General features: G+C 43.6%; 1 protein-coding gene across 1 annotated transcript in view; it reads left to right on the forward strand.

Annotated features, from left to right (window-relative positions):
* Positions 1 to 18,295, forward strand: part of LOC117523938 (synaptotagmin-4) — a 68,613-nt gene that overhangs the window by 15,591 nt on the left and 34,727 nt on the right. The window contains exon 2 of the mRNA XM_034185564.1: positions 4,450 to 5,459. Coding sequence (XP_034041455.1) covers positions 4,450 to 5,459 — 1,010 coding nt within the window. The remainder of the gene's footprint in view (positions 1 to 4,449; positions 5,460 to 18,295) is intronic.

Raw genomic sequence — 18,295 nt, forward strand, 5'->3', positions numbered from 1 at the left:
ATACTAAACTTTCCATGGTGTCCCCAAGCCATTTGGGAATTGTTACCTTCCTTCCTGTATGTTCTGGGTTCAGGGTCTCCTTCAGGTCTGAAACATCTCCAAATCACAGTACCCAGTGTTTAATCTAGCATGAACTGCCTCAGCTGATTCATTCAGTGTGAACACTCAACAGGTCTCCTATGAGCTCTGACAGGCATGTCAACCACTTTTATCTGTGACCTAATTCTTTCAAGGGCAAATAGATAGGATGGGTAACCATTCATGCCTCCTCCAGAATCATTGTGGGGTTAACAATGCTGGTCTACTCTTCCACAGCTCAGGCAGAATTACTTGAAGTGTGCATTTGTTATTGACATATATTCTTTTATTACTGGAGTTTATTTTGTTTAGTAATTAGATTCCTGGGAACACCCTATGTAAACATTTACAATGCATTCAGAAATTATTCACAGAGCTACTCTTTTTCCACATTTTGTTGTGTTACAGCCTTATTCCAAAATGGAGTAAATTCATTTTCCCCCTCAGAATTCTACTCAAAACACCCCACAATGACAACATGAAAAAAGTTTTTTTTTGGACTGTTTTGCAAATTTAAAACAAACAAACAAACAAACAAACCTAAGAGATCACACGTACGTAAGTATTCACACCTTTTGCTCAGTATTTTGTTGATGCAGCTTTGGCAGCAGTTACAGCCTCAAGCCTTCTTGAATCTGATGCCACTGGCTTAGCACACCTAGCTTTTGGGAGTTTTGTCCATTCCTCTTTGCAGAACCTCTCAAGCTCCATCAGGTTTGATGGGGAGCATCAGTGCACAGCCATTTTCAGATCTCTCCAGAGATGTTCAATCAGATTCAGGTCTGGGCTCTGGCTGGACCACTCAAGGACATTCACAGAGTTGTCCTGAAGCCACTCCTTTGATATCTTGGCTGTGTGCTTAGGGTCATTGTATCTGTGAAGGCTCTCAGTTGTCCAGGTGGTTTCCATAGTAGAGAAGTGTCGGTGGACCTCAGTCTGCAGTTCATCTCCACCTTAACGACACTAACCACACGTTCGAGGACAAGGAAGTTAAAATCTTAGCCAGAGAAAGGAAATGGTTTGAGAGAGGAGTGAAGGAGGCATTGTATGTGAAACAGTTGAAACCCAGCCTTAACCGTGGAGGGGGTCTGAGACACACTTTGTCCCCTGTTTACAATGGGGTACTCAGGTCAAAGCAGCTTCAGTCTTTTGTTCATGGTAATGAGTCATTCACGTCATCAGGACAGTTGTCAGGAGAGGTGTCAGGAGAGGCGTCAGGAGAGGCGTCTGTTGTGTGTTGGGGTGCGGGGTTGGATATTGTGTTGGTGTTTGTGTGTTTGTTTTCCTTTCCAGGTGGTTTGGGACTGTTCTCTGGGTAAATTGTGCTGCAGAAGAGTCTCTCACCTCTGACACAAGGATTTGCTGCACCTGTGGCATTCACGTGCAGTGCTTACTCAGGACAATCTGCTGCACCTGTGGCATTCACGTGCAGAGTAAGGACTTTCAGCTGGTGTCAATAGAGAAATGAGGAGCTGCATTTAAGCCAGCGGTGATGAGTGCTGGCTGCCGGAGAATTCAACTTTTCACAGCTCAAAACAACGTTGTGTCGACCGTTTGGGGACGCTGAGGGTCGCTCCAGAGCCTGACCGTACGTCTATGAAGGAGGATGAGGGTGAGAGGCAAATGCTGTCAGCACACGTCAGAGGTGACTTTCTTTGAATGTTTATCTATGAAAATAATATGGCAATTGTGCGTAGCTAAATTTAAATACTAAAAGTCAGTGTCTTGTTTGCTCCTCGCGGCGGTGGCGTGCGGAGTGATAATCCTCCACCGGCTGCGAGCAGCTGTTCTTTTAAATAACGCTGAGATCAAACTGAACGTGTTGCTGATAAGTAAGTCTCTAATAGTTTTCTGATATTTATATTGAAGGATATCACCTTTGTTTCCTCCTCACAGAGTATAGTCCGGGAAAGGCCACCTGGGGGGGGGTGTCGGCGGAGATCCTGAGTCCTGAACGTTTGGGCTCCGGTCAGTCCAGGCGCAGAGAGAGGGCGCCGCCTGTTTAGCCACCACCAGATGTATTTTATTTTTTTGACGTTTATGTACAGCACGACAGGGTGATGAATATACTTGTTTCTTCGGAACTGCTTCTAGTTATTTTAGGCTGGGTTCAGTCGGGCCTTGGATCGCTCTTTTAACTTGCGCCCCCACATAATAGCGTCAGTCCCATTGTTAGGAGGGACAGCTGCCCTGTCATTAGGAGGGTGCTAACTAGAGTACAATAGGTGCTAATTAGAGCAGTTGTTTAGTCACTAGCCTATAGCAGTCTGCCTCTCGGTAGGAGGGGTCTGGTTAGGTTTAAAACTCCAACTTTTGTGGCTTTTGTTTGTTCTTCTCTACAAGGGTCAAGACAGAAGTCAGACTACCAGAGCAAAAATTTTAGCTGAGGAACCTTCTGCGATTTTAAGCGAAACGTCCTCGCATCAAGCAACCCAGTCCAGTCGAAGATTCTAGCTTCTCTACAATAGGGTCATTGTACTGCTGAAAGATGAATCGTCACCCCAGTCTGAGGTTAAGCGCACTCTGGAGCAGGTTTTTATCCAGGATGCCTCTGTACATTGCTGCATTCATCATTCCCTCAATCCTGACTAGTCTCCCAGTTCCTGCCACTGAAAAACATCCCCACAGCATGATGCTGCCACCATCATGCTTCACTGTAGGGATGGTGCCTGGTTTCCTCCAAACATGACGCCGGGCATTCACATCAAAGAGCTCGAACTTTGTCATAATCAGATTTGAGAATTATGTTTCTCATGGTCTGAGACTCCTTCAGGTCACTTTGGGCAAACTCCAGGCAGGCTGCCATGTGCCTTTCACTAAGGAGGGGCTTCCATCTGGCCACTCTACCACACAGGCCTGATTGGTATATTGCTGCAGACATGGTTGTCCTTCTGGAAGGTTCTCCTCTCTCCACAGAGAAATGCTGGACCTCTGACAGAGTGACCATCATGTTCTTGGTCACCTCCATGAATAAGGCCTTTCTCCCCGATTGCTCAGTTTAGGTAGGTGGCCAGCTCTAGGTATTGTACTGGTGGATCCAAACTTCTTCCATTTATGGATGACGGAGGCCACTGTGCTCATTGGGACCTTAAAAAAGCGTAAAAATGTCTTTGTAAAGCTCAGCGGAGCTCGCTGAAAGGGACGAAGTGGGCAGTTCAGTCAAACTCTGACCTCCGCCTGCACACAGGTGTTTTAATATTGCGATCGACCCGCAACAGTGACTTGGAGAAGTAACTTGAATCTGATTACTGATTTGGAAAGATTAATTAATTTGATTATTCATTACTGAAAAAAGCAGTTAGATTAGAGTAATGCGTTACTAAGTAAGCGTTACCGGCATCACTGGCTCTGACATGCACTATCAACTATCACCTTGTGTGTGTGTGTGTTTCCAAATCATGTCCAAAGAACTGAATTTACCCCAGGTGGACTCAAGGATGATCAGTGGAAACAGTATGCACCTGAGCTCAGTTCTGAGCTTCATGGCAAAGGCTGTGAATACTTAGGTACACATGATTTCTTTGTTTTTGTCTTATTTTATTTTTTTGTTTCTCTATTTTTTTTTATATAAATTTAAAAAATCCACATGATCATTAAGGGGTATTGTGTCTAGAATTTTAAAGAAAAAAAAAAAAATCATCCATTTTGGGATAAGGCTGTAAAATAACAAAATGTGGAAAAAGTGAAGCACTGTGAATACTTTCCGGATGCACTGCTTTGTTATTGACATTTATTATCTGAGGTTTTTTTCAGTCCTTTGATTCCTGGGAACAGCCTATACTCGTATAAGTAGTTATTATGGTACATCCCTTCGGTTTCTCCTTTGTTTTCACTCAGGGTCACAACAGCAGATCCGAGGTGGATCTGTATGTTGATTTGGCACAAATTCTACACCGGATGCCCTTCTTGACACAACTCCACAATGGAGAATGGGCAGGGATAGTTTGAAGTGTTAACTTACCGCACTACAAAGAAGCACAGTTAACTGCTAGGCCACCACCCTCTATTATAGTTGTTATTAATAATGAACACATGATTTTTTATTTTTGGAATATAAGTTACAGAACCTCCCAAACTAGGAATAATACTCTGGAATATACAGTAATGTGCATATTTTCACAGCTGCAGCTGTGACGATTCAATTGTACAAAAAAAAAAAAAAAAGGAAAACAGAGAAAATGACCGCAAATGATCACAACACTGAGACATTTCCTGTTCAGCCTCATGAGGCAGGAAGAACAGTGACACAAAAAGATAATTGCTTTCAGGAAGATATCTTTAGATGGTCACTGAAAATACAGTCCTCTTCTCTCACTCATTAATCCCAGTAACACCAGTCATCCTGTTTGTTTTGTCTTGTCTTTTGTCTAGTACACGTTCAGATCCTGCTGGCTGTGGGTTTGGCTGTGCTCTGCTTCTGTCTTGTTCTCTGTTGCATCCTGTGCTGGTGCAGAAGGAAGAATATCTCATCAAAGGACAAAGAAGCAGTTTTCCAATCTCCTTGTAAAGCGCCTGCTGAACACGTGACTGTGACATTGACACCAACCCTTTCCACCCAACCCATCAAGCAGCAGTATGAAGAGCTCGATGGGGATGTCTTGGAATTTCCTTCCTTGAAAAGCAGCTCTTCCCCATCTGAGGATGACCTCACTGCCCTGCCCATTGACCAAAGCCCATCTAGGTCTGCTGAGCCAGCATGGTCTCCAAGGTCCTCTTTCCCAATGCGACGCCTCAGTACCCCAGCTGTTCCCTGCACACCACGTAAATTTTCTGTTCCTGACCGAGCCTCATTGCCTTCCCTCACTAAGCTGAGCCTTGTGTCCAAATCTCGTCGGGCAACAGCTAGACGCAGTACTATAAGTGGTGAAAACTTCCTCTTCAATGAAAGCAGTCGACTAACTGCTAAAATGTCTACTGCTGCTGTCCAGCAGGGAGAGACCAGTCTGCCTCAGTATGGCTCTAACTCCCTGTCCATCCCATCCAAGGAAGCTGCGCTCCTACACTTCTCCCTGCTGTTCTCCTCTGCCTGTGGAACCCTGCTGGTCAACATTCTAGGGCTCTCAGGGGTAAGCCGAAGACGCAGTGGGGTGTTTGTCCGGGTGAGCCTTCCACCACTTTGCTCCTCCCCTCAGCAGATAGCCACAAGGCGCCGCAGCCTCAGTCCGGAGCTCCAAAGTCAGAGCTGTGTGCTGGAGGTGGGCTCTCTGGAGGATCTTCATGCCTGCACTTTGAGATTGGCTGTATACAGCAGAGACTTTTCTGGTCTAAGGGAGGCTTCCCTCGGTGTGGTGGAGCTCCCCTGTGAGCAGGTGCATTGGGAGACTGAAACCACTATTACATACACCAGGCAGCTCAGCCCAAGTAAAAGCAAGATGAAAAAGGTATAAGTGATTCACCCATTCTATGTATTTGTGTATTTTGACAGATGACAGAGAAATAAGTGGAACAGATAATTAGATAAGAACCTGAAACAAGAACACACACAAGAACACTTCCCAACAAAATTCGTATTTACTTAAAGGCAGGGTTGGGTAGGATTACTTTGAAATGTAATCCAAAAGTAATCAGATTACAAGTAATCCAAATGTATGTACATACATACATGTAATCCACATGTATTCTTTCAAAGTAATCCTACCTAACCATGCTTAAAGGTGGTTTCCCATTGATGACTTTTGGCTCCAGATTCCAATATTGAGAAAATCTGACCCGATTTATTTAAATAGCAGGGGAAATTTTTATTTCCAACTACTATATGACCACTGACAAATGAGGGTAACCAATGATTCCTAAGTGTTATTCCCACACTTTTCCTACAAAGCTAAAATGTAGCTATTTACATTTCAAAACTGTCTTTTACTGAAGAGAGTGACATGCTTGTCACGGGATTTATGTTGTGGAGGAGGATTAGAAGGCTTCTGTTGAGAATGGTAGATCTTAATTACTGCATATTATATTCTGATATCCACCTTCATGTACTTTTGCAAAATATTAAACCCACTCTACACAAATTACATTGAACTATTCGCTATTGTTCCATCACTAAGACAGACACCATTTCATTTCATTTCATTTCATTTATTATACAGGAAAAAGGTTCAAAGCACAATTGAACATTACCCCAGGCCTGACTCAGTTAAAACTGTTTTACAGTAGGTTCCTGTTTTACACATAAACCTACACACAAACAATCATTTCATTCAATCATGTGGACAATAAACCTAACATGTACAGCACACATTCATAAAATCATAAATACATAAATAAAAAGATCAGACAAGTGAGAAAGGTAGAGCAGTGGTTACACGAATAACTATTCAATAAATCATCTCTGTAAGTTTTTTTAAATAGTATCTCTGAGCTGATAGTTCTAGTGCCCAGAAGGATATCATTCCACACCTTAGTATAGATGTAGAAGAATGATCTTTGTCCATAAGTGTTTTTATAAGAAGGGACTTGGAGCTGTTCTGCCGATGTTGATCTGGTGCTCCTTTGAGAGTTTGTAGTTGGTACTAGAGCCAACAGAGCTGGTGGCAGGTTGAAGTTTTTTAACTGAAAATAGAATCTAATAGCCATACTACTTATATAGTTGTTGAAGGTCAGAGCATTTGATCTGGACAGAGCTATACAATGGTGGGTCCAACCTGGAAGTTGACAGTGAATTTTAAAAGCTCTGTTGTACAGTCGAGCCACAGGATCAAGAACATCATTTGTGGTGAGAGACCATATAGGCAAACAATAGGAGATAGAGGAGAGGACTACAGCATGGAGGTACATATGAGAAACAGAGGTTGTCAAATATGGTCTGATTTTGTTGTAGACATACAGTTTTTGTTGCAGTTTCTTGGTCAGAGAGTTGACATGTTCTTTGTAATTAAGATGAGAATCCAAGAACACACCAAGATATTTATAGGTTGTTGTTATGTGCAGTTTGTAATCAGAGAACATGATTGTGTTGCACATTTGGAGTTGCTTCCTGGGGGAATGAAAATACATACATTCTGTCTTTTTCATGTTAATACTAAGGTGGTGATCTGTTAGCCAATTTTGGAGTATTTTGAGATTAGATGACAATTTAGCATTTACAAAATTGGGGTTTGAGTTGGAGTAAAAGAGTACAGTGTCATCTGCATACAATAAAACATTAGAATAATTGCATATAAGTGGAAGATCATTAATATAAAGAAGAAACAGTAATGGACCAAGAGTACTCCCTTGTGGTACACCGATATTGTATTTAAGAGGACGAGGTTTAGTTTGACCAATTTTGACTATTTGAGACCTGCCACTCAAATAGGATGTAATCATGTCAAGCACACTTTGGGACAGCTTAAAGGACTGAAGTTTACTTAGTAAAATGAGATGATTTACTGTATCAAATGCTTTATGGAAATCTATAAAAACTGCACCTGTAACCTGTCCTTTGTTTAAAGCAGAGCGTATATGTTCAGTGAACAGTAGAAGAGCAGACATAGTGGAACGTTTGGACCAAAAACCATACTGAGAGTCACTGAGCAGGTGGTTGTTCTCCAGGAAGTTGATAAGTTGATTATACAGAGTTTTTTCTAGTAATTTTGATATTGTTGAAAATATAGCTATTGGTCTGTAATTTGAAATGCATGTAGGGCTGTCTGATTTAAATATGGGAATGATCAGGGCAGTTTTCCAGGAAGATGGGAACACAGAGAGTCTAATACATAAATTGATCAGATGGTGAAACAAAGGTACAAAGCTTTCAGAGTGTGTCTTCAGGAAGTTTGTTGTTAAGCCAGTGACATCCCGTGTGTGAGAGTTGTTTAAGGATTGAAAAGTGGCAGATATCTCTTGTTGGGAGACTTCTGTAAAGGAGAATAATTGTTGAAGACCTGTCTGCACTGTTGTAACATCAGGAGATATGAAGACAGAGGATAACTCATTTACAGAGGATATAAAATAATCATTAAAAGCACTTGCAATCCTTTCGTGTTCTGTGACAAGGTTACCATCGATATTAATTTGAATTTTATTTAAGTTATTCTTTTTATTGTTTCCTGTTATGTTGTTAAGTACTTGCCATAGCGTTTTTGGATTTGAGCCAGCTTGAACAATTAAGTTTTGAAAATATGTCATTTTGGATTTGTATAATTCAGCCATGCATTTATTTCTAATTTGCCTGAATTGATATTTACTCTCTGGCATTTTGTTTTTTCTATATTGTTTTAAAGATGTAACTTTTTGTTTAAGAAGTTTAATTATTTGGGAGTTAATCCAAGGTAATTTATTTTGCCGTTGTTTTATCGTTTATTGTACATTTTGTAATTACATTTTTGATTTTCTCATGAAAATTAATTAAGATTTGATCAGGGTTTCTAAGTTGCATTTCATTTGACCAGTCAATATTGTCAGTCTCTTCGTTTAATCGTTGTTATGTGTCGGACGCAGCCCGGAGAACCGACCAGCGTTTGAAGGACCCAGTATGAAATAAGCAGAGCACGGTACAAAGGATAACAGAGTTTAATAAACATAACAGTGATGTGAAAAATATAAAAGTGCGCGGTCTGGCGTGGTGGATTGCGGTGCGCTCCCAGCAGCGCTAACGGTCCGGAGCCAGAACCAGTTCGGACCCAAGGACCCCGCCGACACCCCCCAGGTGGCCGCGACAAACCGAGTCTGTGAATGAAGAAATCATCTTGTGAGTCCACACTCTACACACAGAGAGAACGCTCAAAGGTGTACAAACAGCAAACACTTCCTGGCTTAATTGCAAATCAGCTTCCCACCCTGCAGGCATAGAACACCCTGTTCACAAAACTCCACTGCAGTGGAAGCTGATTTAAACGACTAACATACAGCTCAATATAATAGGGTGTGAGGGACACCACATTTACTGACTGTATAAATGTTAGTCACAAAACCAAACGTACCTCAGGAAGTGTGCTGACGAGCGTGAGACCTCACCCCCCCCCTCTTTCACAGACCATGCATCAAACCTGGACGCTCTCTGCATCCACCGATGGGAGATGGCTCTAGAGACGACGATCTCACCCGTCTGGTCACAAGGTCGAGTCTCTGGCAAACACACACTGTGCACTCCAGACTTAAATGCCACCATGTTCCAATCCGTGTAGATGCACCACAGCTGTGAGTCCTGACGAGCTGCACGTGATCAGCCTCAGGTGATCAGGGTGAGGTCCTGATAAACTCAGCTACACAGCCACTCAGTCCCAAATGCGCACCACCTGGGAGGAAAACCAAAAGACATAAACAGAAGACACACAAAAGCCAGCCAGGCACGCCAGCCACAATAATCGTGGTAAATTAGAGTTTAGTACTTTGGTCACAGTTGGATGACTAGCATGACCTTTTGTATTCTTGGCTTTTTTCCTGATTACATATGTAAGAAAATGATCAGGAATAGCAGTTTCTACTATACCAAAGAGAGCGAATTTGGAGGCTTGAGAAGTAAAGATGAGATCAAGCGCAGAGCTGTGTGTTTTTCCAATTCTAGTTGGGTTTTTGATTAACTGAGTAAGTCCAAGTTTGGTTGCAAGAGCTTTTAATGGTTTAGATGAGCTGTCATTCCAGTCCAGATTTAGGTCTCCAAGTACAATCAATTCCTTTGTATTCACTAATTTTAATATATCAGAGAGTTGAGACACATATAGGTTCGGATTTACATTCGGAGGTTTATACGTTACTAGAATTGTAATTGCGTGTTGATTTGTAAAAATTTATAACTAGCTGCAGTGACTCCGAAGCAGTTTCAATTTTTGATATGGAGTGCGCATAATTTTTGACTTACATAGAGCGCCACTCCACCTCCACATTTACCAATATGGTCTTTCCGATATAAACTATAGTTTTCAATGGAGAGAAAAGAATCAGGAATTTCTGGTGTTAGCCAGGATTCAATGATTGCCATTACATGGGCTTTAGTTTGTGCTAGTATAATTTTCAGTTCATCTATTTTTGGTGCAAGGATGCGTATATTTAGATGACAGATTTTGAGACCTTTGCTTCTACTAAACTGGTATAAAGTTTTTGGATTTTTCCTGGAATGACAAACTTGTTTATCCTTCTTTGGTTTGGGACCTGGTTCTGTACTATAAAAAAGGGAAGTACAGGAGCAGAGTCCAGTTTTATGAGGGGGGCACGGTGGTGCAACAGAGTGGGAGTAGGAAATTATAGGTTTGGAGGTGTACATTCTGTGATAGATGTGTACATTCCAGCACTAGTAAGTGTATAAAAGTTGACATAATAACTTAAAAAATACATAAAAAGTGGGATAAATACATTTGAGTCAGGACCTGGGTTAATTTCAACATTTCCAATAAACAACAAGATAAATAACAGTAGTCTAGAAGCAGGTGTATTGCCTACCAGCGACATTGAAATATGCTTAGATTTGTATGACTTACTATGTTTAAGATCAGTCACCCACTGCTGAAATAGAATAGTGTGTGCGGAAAGGGATACTGCCAGGAAAGAAGAGGTTAGTCCCTGGCTGATTGCCACTGCCGAGCCCAGCCAGCCTATAACCTGAAGTCTCTCCTTAAGTGTGGCATTTAATGTGAGAGTGGCTGACTCTTTACCTGAATGAGTGGGTCTTCCCTACCTGTTGGTGGAGAAGTGTGTGTAGTGGCTGACTCAACACCAGTTCCTTTTGTCATCACCACAACCAGTTTTCCCCACTCAGCCACATGCGTCAGCTTTGGTCAGGAAGCCAGCCTACAACAGAGATATACGAGGTCTATTAGATAAAAAACCGACACTTTTATTTATTTTTTTTAACTATATGGATTTGGATGACGTGCGATTACACCAATCATGCTTGAACCCTCGTGCGCATGCGTGAGTTTTCTCACGCGTGTCGGTGACGTCATTTCCCTGTGGGCAGGCCTTGAGTGAGATGTGGTCCAGCCCTCTCGGCTGAATTCCTTTGTTTCACACGCTGCTCGAGGCGGCGCGCGTTGCTTTATCAAAATTTTTTCTGGACCTGTGAGGAATATCCGAGTGGACACTATTCGAGAAATTAAGCTGGTTTTCGGTGAAAAGTTTAACAGCTGATGAGAAATTATGGGGTGTTTCTGTCGGTGTAAGGACTTCCCACGGAGCGGGACGTCGTGCAGCGCTTCCAGGCGCCATCGTCGGCCTGTTTCGAGCTGAAAACATCCTAATTTAAGGCTTAATTCACCCAGGACATCGTGAGAGAACAGAGAAGATTCAGAAGAGGCCGGCATGAGGACTTTATGCGGACATTCCACTGTTTAAGGACATTTTTAAATGAAAGACATGCGCACAAATTCGTCGAGTCGTCACGGAAACGACTCGGTCAATCTGTGTGCGCCGCGACAGGAAAAACACCTCCGTGTTGAAAACCATTTGTAAAATTGAGGCAGCTTTTGATGGCTTTCAACAAGTGAGTAACTGAGAAATTGTTTAACAGCTTGGGCATGTTCCAACTTGCCCGTTAAGGTTTCCAACGGAGGTGTTTTTCCTGTCGCGACCCCTCGCGGTCGGGTCCGGCCTGACATGTGACTCTGCCCGCACGTTCTTTCATTACAAAATGACCGTTAACAATGGAATGTCCGAATAAACTCCTCATACCGACTTCTTCTGAAAGTTCTCTGTTCTCTGACGACTTCCTGGGTCAACAGAGCCTGAAATGTGGAAGTTTTCAACTTGAAACGGCGAGACGCTGCCGCCTTGAAGCGCAGATCGTCGTCAGGCGCCATGGGCCGTCCTTACGGCGACACTACCAGACCAAAATCTCTCATCAGCCCTTAAAATTTTTACCGAAAACCAGCTGAATTTATCGAATTCAGTTGTGCCTTACAGTTTTGAAAAATTTTTTATCAAACAAAGCAGCAGTCTCTGAGCCATTCCTAAACAATGAAAAAATCGACGAGAGGGTGGGCCACTCCTCACTCAAAGACTGCCCACAGGCGAATGACGTAACCGACAGGCGTGAAAAAACTCTTGCATGCCCACGAAGGTTCAAGCATGTCTGATGTAATCACACGTGATTCAAATCCATATGGTTTTTGAAAAAAATAACAAGGTCGGATACTTTTCTAACAGACCTCGTACAGTTTAGGTTCAGGTGTTTTTTTAAAGGTGTGAAACACATGCAAACAATCTGTTGTGGTGTGCCTAGAATTGAGTCTCTTCCTCTCACAATGTTGCAGATGTGAGTTATATACAAATTATTATGCATTCATTTTCATACGTTTAACTTTGAACACTGGATGAGAAGAGACTGAGGTTTTTCTTTCTGAAATTATTTAAGCAAACTCTGCCTTTTCAGTTTATTAAGAGTTTATTATAAGCCAGACCTATGAATGTCCTGCATCATGCTTTCATCATGTTGGACCACAGAGACTTATCAGCACATCCATTAGTTACATTTCCACTCTTGTCAGTCATGGTGAGATCGCTGTTGGTGACTGCTGACCAAATATACACAGTGCTGCAAACTGGCAGCATGCCCATGCCTTGTCCTCTGCAACTGTGCTGAAACACTGCCAGAGGGCATTCATAATATATGGGAGGCTCCTATTATTATAGTGTAAACACTCCCTCACTATTTTTTTGCCACAGAGACGTCACATTTATATGGAACGTAGCTCGGAGAGAGATTTAATTACGTTCCTTCCTGAATGTATGTGTTCATGTCTGTAATCGGAATAAATGATTTTTCCAAGGGTGGCCGACAGGACATAAGATGTGCACGAGTGCCTCCATTTTTTTAATGCTGACACTTGCTGAATTTATAGGGAAGCACCACTCACTTTTTCATCAGTCTAATGGATCCAGTTGAAGTATTGATGATTTTTCTACAGCCATTACGTGCTGTGACTTTGCATGAAAACAGTGCAGTAGTTAGATGACTGTGCATTTACGAATTTAAAAGACAACCTCATATATATATATATATATATATATATATATATATATATATATATATATATATATTATAATTTATAATAACCAAGTGACCTCTGTGTGCATATGTGTGTGTGTGTGCGTGTGTGCGTGTGTGCGTATGGCTTTGATCATGCAGAAACCGGGGAGAACTGACATTTGCAGTTTGGGATGCTTATGTATTTTGGGTAAAGGATGAACTCTGTGAAAATGGAAAGTTGATAGGACAAATATTTTGGGAGAAATTAGCAATTTTAGCTAACCAGTAAACAATGAATATTGTGCTGACAATGTACCATCGGAGTTTGGGGTTTTGAGGTTTTAAAATGTTGTTATTGTGGTTCATCTCTCCGGGAACCATCACCATATCATGGTGGAGAGGTTTGTGAGCCGCTATGAACCTGAGGGCTGTGTTGTCTGGAACCTTTGTGCTCCCGGTAAGGTGTCCCATTGCAAACTGGTCTCATACGAGGGGCCAGACTAAGAATGGTTCACAAGACACCATGACAAAATGAGGCAGAGGAAATGTGACCCAGCCCAGAGGAAGCCTGGGGCTCCTGTCTGGAGCCAGGCCTGGATCTAGGGCCCGTCAGTGAGCACCTGGTGGCTGGGCTTGTCGCGGAGCCCAGTCAGGCACAGCCCAAAAAGGCAATGTGGACCTTCCATCTCCACCCTGTGGGCTCACCACCCGTAGGTGGAACCCCTGGTGTCGGGTATGCTGTCCCATGGGTGGCAGTAAAAGTCAAGGGCCTTGGTGGACCAGACCCGGGCAGCAGGGGCTTGTGCGGGAGGTGGAGCAGTACCAATTAGATGTGATGGGCCTCGCCTCCACACACAGCCTCGGCTTCGGAACCACTCTCCTTGATAGGGATTGGACCTCATTCTTCTCTGGAGGTGCCGGGCGGGTGTGGGGATACTCACGAGTCCCTGGCTGATTGCCACTACATTGGACTTAACGCCAGTAGATGACAGGGTCACCTCCCTGTGTCTTCGGGTGGTGGTGGTGGGGGACTCTGACTGTTGTTTGTGCTGTCAAGCTGTCGAGGGCTGTCAATAAAGTAACGGTCCTTTTTATTTTTTTCAAAAACTATATGGATTTCATTCATATGTTTTTACGTCAGACATGCTTGAACCCTCGTGCGCATGCGTGAGTTTTTCCACGCCTGTCGGTGACGTCATTCGCCTGTGAGCACTCCTTGTGGGAGGAGTCGTCCAGCCCCTCGTCGGAATTCCTTTGTCTGAGAAGTTGCTGAGAGACTGGCACGTTGTTTGATCAAAATTTTTTCTAAACCTGTGAGACACATCGAAGTGGACACGGTTCGAAAAATTAAGCTGGTTTTCAGTGAAAATTTTATCGGCTGATGAGAGATTTTGAGGTGATTCTGTCGCTTTAAGGACTTTTCACGGTGCGAGACGTCGCTCAGCGCTCTCAGCCGCCGTCGTCAGCCTGTTCAAGCTGAAAACCTCCACATTTCAGGCTCTATTGATCCAGGACGTCGTGAGAGAACAGAGAAGTTTCAGAAGAAGTCGGTTTCAGCATTTTATCTGGATATTCCACTGTTAAAGGAGATTTTTTTAATGAAAGACTTGCAGCCGACGCGACGCTCCGCCACAGGAAAAACACCTCTGTTGAAAGCCTTAAGGACAAGTTGGAACATGTCCTGCTGTTAAACAATTTCTCATATACTCACTCCACTGAAAGCCATCAAAAGCCGCCTGGATTTTACAAATGGTTATCAACACGGAGGTGTTTTTCCTGTGCCGCCGCACCGCGTCGGCTGCGTCCCGACGCGCGGACCCGTCCGCACGTCTTTCATTAAAAAAATCTCCTTTAACAGTGGAATATCCGGATAAAATGCTGAAACCGACTTCTTCTGAAACGTCTCTGTTCTCTCACGACGTCCTGGATCAATAGAGCCTGAAATGTGGAGGTTTTCAGCTTGAACAGGCTGACGACGGCGGCTGAGAGCGCTGAGCGACGTCTCGCACCGTGGGAAGTCCTTAAAGCGACAGAATCACCTCAAAATCTCTCATCAGCCGTTAAAATTTTCACTGAAAACCAGTTTAATTTTTCGAACCGTGTCCACTTCGATGTGTCTCACAGGTTTAGAAAAAATTTTGATCAAACAACGCGCCAGTCTCTCAGCAACTTCTCAGACAAAGGAATTCCGACGAGGGGCTGGACGACTCCTCCCCCAAGGAGTGCTCACAGGCGAATGACGTCACCGACAGGCGTGGAAAAACTCACGCATGCGCACGAGGGTTCAAGCATGTCTGACGTAAAAACATATGAATGAAATCCATATAGTTTTTGAAAAAAAATAAAAAGGACCGTTGCTTTATTGACAGACCTCGTATACTGAACAGCAGTCTGAAATATTTGACCTTCTTGGAGCTCCTGAATGGAGTCCTGTATAGGGCTCCAGTAGGGGACTCCATTGTTCTGCTGGGGGACTTCAACGCACATGTGGGCAGTGACAGAGACACCTGAAGTGGCGTGATTGGGAGGAACGGCCTCCCCAATCTAAACCTGAATGGTTGTTTGTTATTGGACTTGGTCCATAACAAACACCGTGTTTGAACATAAGAATGCTCACAAGTGTACATGGTAGCAGAGCACCCTAGGCCAAAGATTGATGATCGATTTTCTGATCGTATCATCTGATCTGAGGCTGCATGTTCTGGACACTTGGGTAAAAAGAGCGGCAGAGCTGTCAACTGATCACCATCTGGTGGTGAGTTGGATCAGAGAGTGGGACAGACTTTGGTAAGACCAAACTGATAGTGCAGTTGAACTGGAAACATCTGGAGGAGCCCACTGTCAGACAGATCTTCAACTCACACCCCCAGCCGATCTTTTCTATAATCCCTGTGGAGGTTAGTGATATTGAACCAGAATGGGCAATGTTCAAAGCTTCCATTACTGCAGCTGCAGCGGGGAGCTGTGGCCTGAAGGTCTTAGGTGCCTCAAGGGGCAGAAACCCTTGAACACCGTGGTGGACACCAGCGGTCAGGTTAGCTGTCTGACTGTCCTTCTGGGATATGTTATCTTGGAAGACTCCGGACTCAGTTGCAAGGTACCGACAGGGATGAAGAGTGGCAGGCTCTGCTGTGGGGAAGGCAAAACATTGGATCTGGGAGGAGTTAAGATTAACCATGCAGAAAGACTTTCAGTCGCACCAAGGTACTGGCAGACCGTGAGGCACCTCAGGAGGGGAAAACGGGGAACCATCCAAGCTGTCTACAGAAAGGATGGAACTCTGTTGACCTCAACTGAGGATGTAATCCAGCACAGGAAGGAACACTTTCAGGAACTCCTGCATCAGACTGGAGTGCCCTCTATAGTACGGGCAGAGCTGGAAGCTAATGGGGAATTATCATCAATTTCCCTGGTGGAAGTCACTGAGGTAGTCAAACAATTCTGCAGTGGCAAGGCCCCGGAGGTTGATGAGATCCATCCAGAAATGCTGAAGGCTCTGGGTGTGGAGGGAGTGTCTTGGATGAGATATCTCTTCTACATTTAGGTCTGGGACAGTGCCTAAGGAGTGGCAAACTGGGGTGGTCATCACCGTATTTACAAAAAAGTGGACCAGAGAGCATGTGGTATTTACAGGGGCATCACACTACTCAGTTTCCCTGGTAAAGTCTACTCCAGGTGCTGGAAAGGAGAGTTTGGCTGATAGTCAAACGTCTGATTGAAGAGGATCAATGCGGGTTCTGTCCTGGTCGTGGAACAACAGACCAGCTCTTCACTTTCACAAGGATCCTGGAGGGTGCCTGGGATTATGCCCATCCAGTCTACATGTGTTTTGTGGACTTGGAGAAGACATATGATCGGGTACCCTGGGAGATACTGTGAGAGGTGCTGCAGGAGTATGGAGTGATGGGGTCCCTTCTCAGGGCTATCCAATCTCTGTACTCACAAAGCAAGAGCTGTGTTTGGATGCTTGGCAGTAAGTCGGACTCGTTTCCAGTGGGGGTTGGCCTCAGCCGGGGCTGCACCTTGTCACAAATTTTTGTTGGTGATATTCATGGACAGGATATGGAGACGTAGTCGGGGGGGGGGGTTCCAGTTTGGTGGACTCAGGGTCTCATCACTGCTTCTTGCAGATGATGTGGTCCTTTTGGCTTCATCGGCCTGTGACCTCCAACATTCACTGGATCTGTTCGCAGCTGAGTGTGAAGTGGCTGGGATGGGGAACAGCACCTCTAAATCTGAGGCCATGGTTCTCAGCAGGAGACTGATCGATTGCCTACTCCAGGTAGGGAATGCGGTCTTGCCCCAAGTGAAGGAGTTCAAGTACCTTTGGGTCTTGTTCATGAGTGAGGGGCATGGAGCTGTATATGAGTACTAGAGAGCGCAGTCCCAATGCTGCATACTAAACGAAAGTGTCCCTTCATGGACAGTGACATGACGTCTCCTAACTGGGCAAAATATTGATGAAGTACCCGGATGTTAATGCATTTTCAATGGAGATTCGTGACTGAACACACTCAGAAAAATGCTTGCAAAATACGTGTTAAAATGCCATTTTGACCTGGATATCGAGCCAGTAAAATTAAATTACATTAAATTACATCAGGAAAGTATTAAACATACTCTGACACTCACACATTCCCAAATATTAGTGTTGAGAGTTACACGGATCTGCGCTTTTAAGCTACACTGCTAGGCTGAGCTGCTGCTGTGTTCAATGTAGCGCGGCTCCTAAAACCATTACAATACATTTATATATATATATATATATATATATATATATATATATAATTTTTGAACAATTATCCTTTATTGACCGGTGTGGGTACACATTTCTATGTGTGGGTATGACTGTGAGCGGCACAGCACGGGTCATTATAATCTCATTATTTTAAGGTGCAAATTTAAAAAAATCCCCAGTCTTGTCGAACAATTTTAATCACTAACGACAAGTATTTTAAGTAGACATTGGTCTAGCAGTGGAAAATATCAACTAGACATAAGTGAAGAGTTAGTGGTCCATGTCATTGGGCGACACAGGTACGGCAGGAGACATACAGTTGTTTATCATCCAAATATCACAGACAAAGTGACAAGAATAACCAAAACCACTTACTTATGGAAGGAAATATTGTCTCCCTTGTTCCTCCGTTTGTGGCTTTGCCAACATGCACAGCTTTCCGGCATATTCCACCTGTTTCTTGACGAGACTAAGTGAACTTCTATGCATGCAAATCACTAACTTGCCCGGAATTAAAATGGTGATCATGCCTCCTTGTTGGCACACGGCTCAGCGTGACTGTGCTCTCTAGTTCTTATATACAGCTCCATGGTGAG

Source organism: Thalassophryne amazonica, chromosome 2, assembly GCF_902500255.1.
Source record: "Thalassophryne amazonica chromosome 2, fThaAma1.1, whole genome shotgun sequence".
Classification (NCBI taxonomy): Eukaryota; Metazoa; Chordata; class Actinopteri; order Batrachoidiformes; family Batrachoididae; genus Thalassophryne; species Thalassophryne amazonica.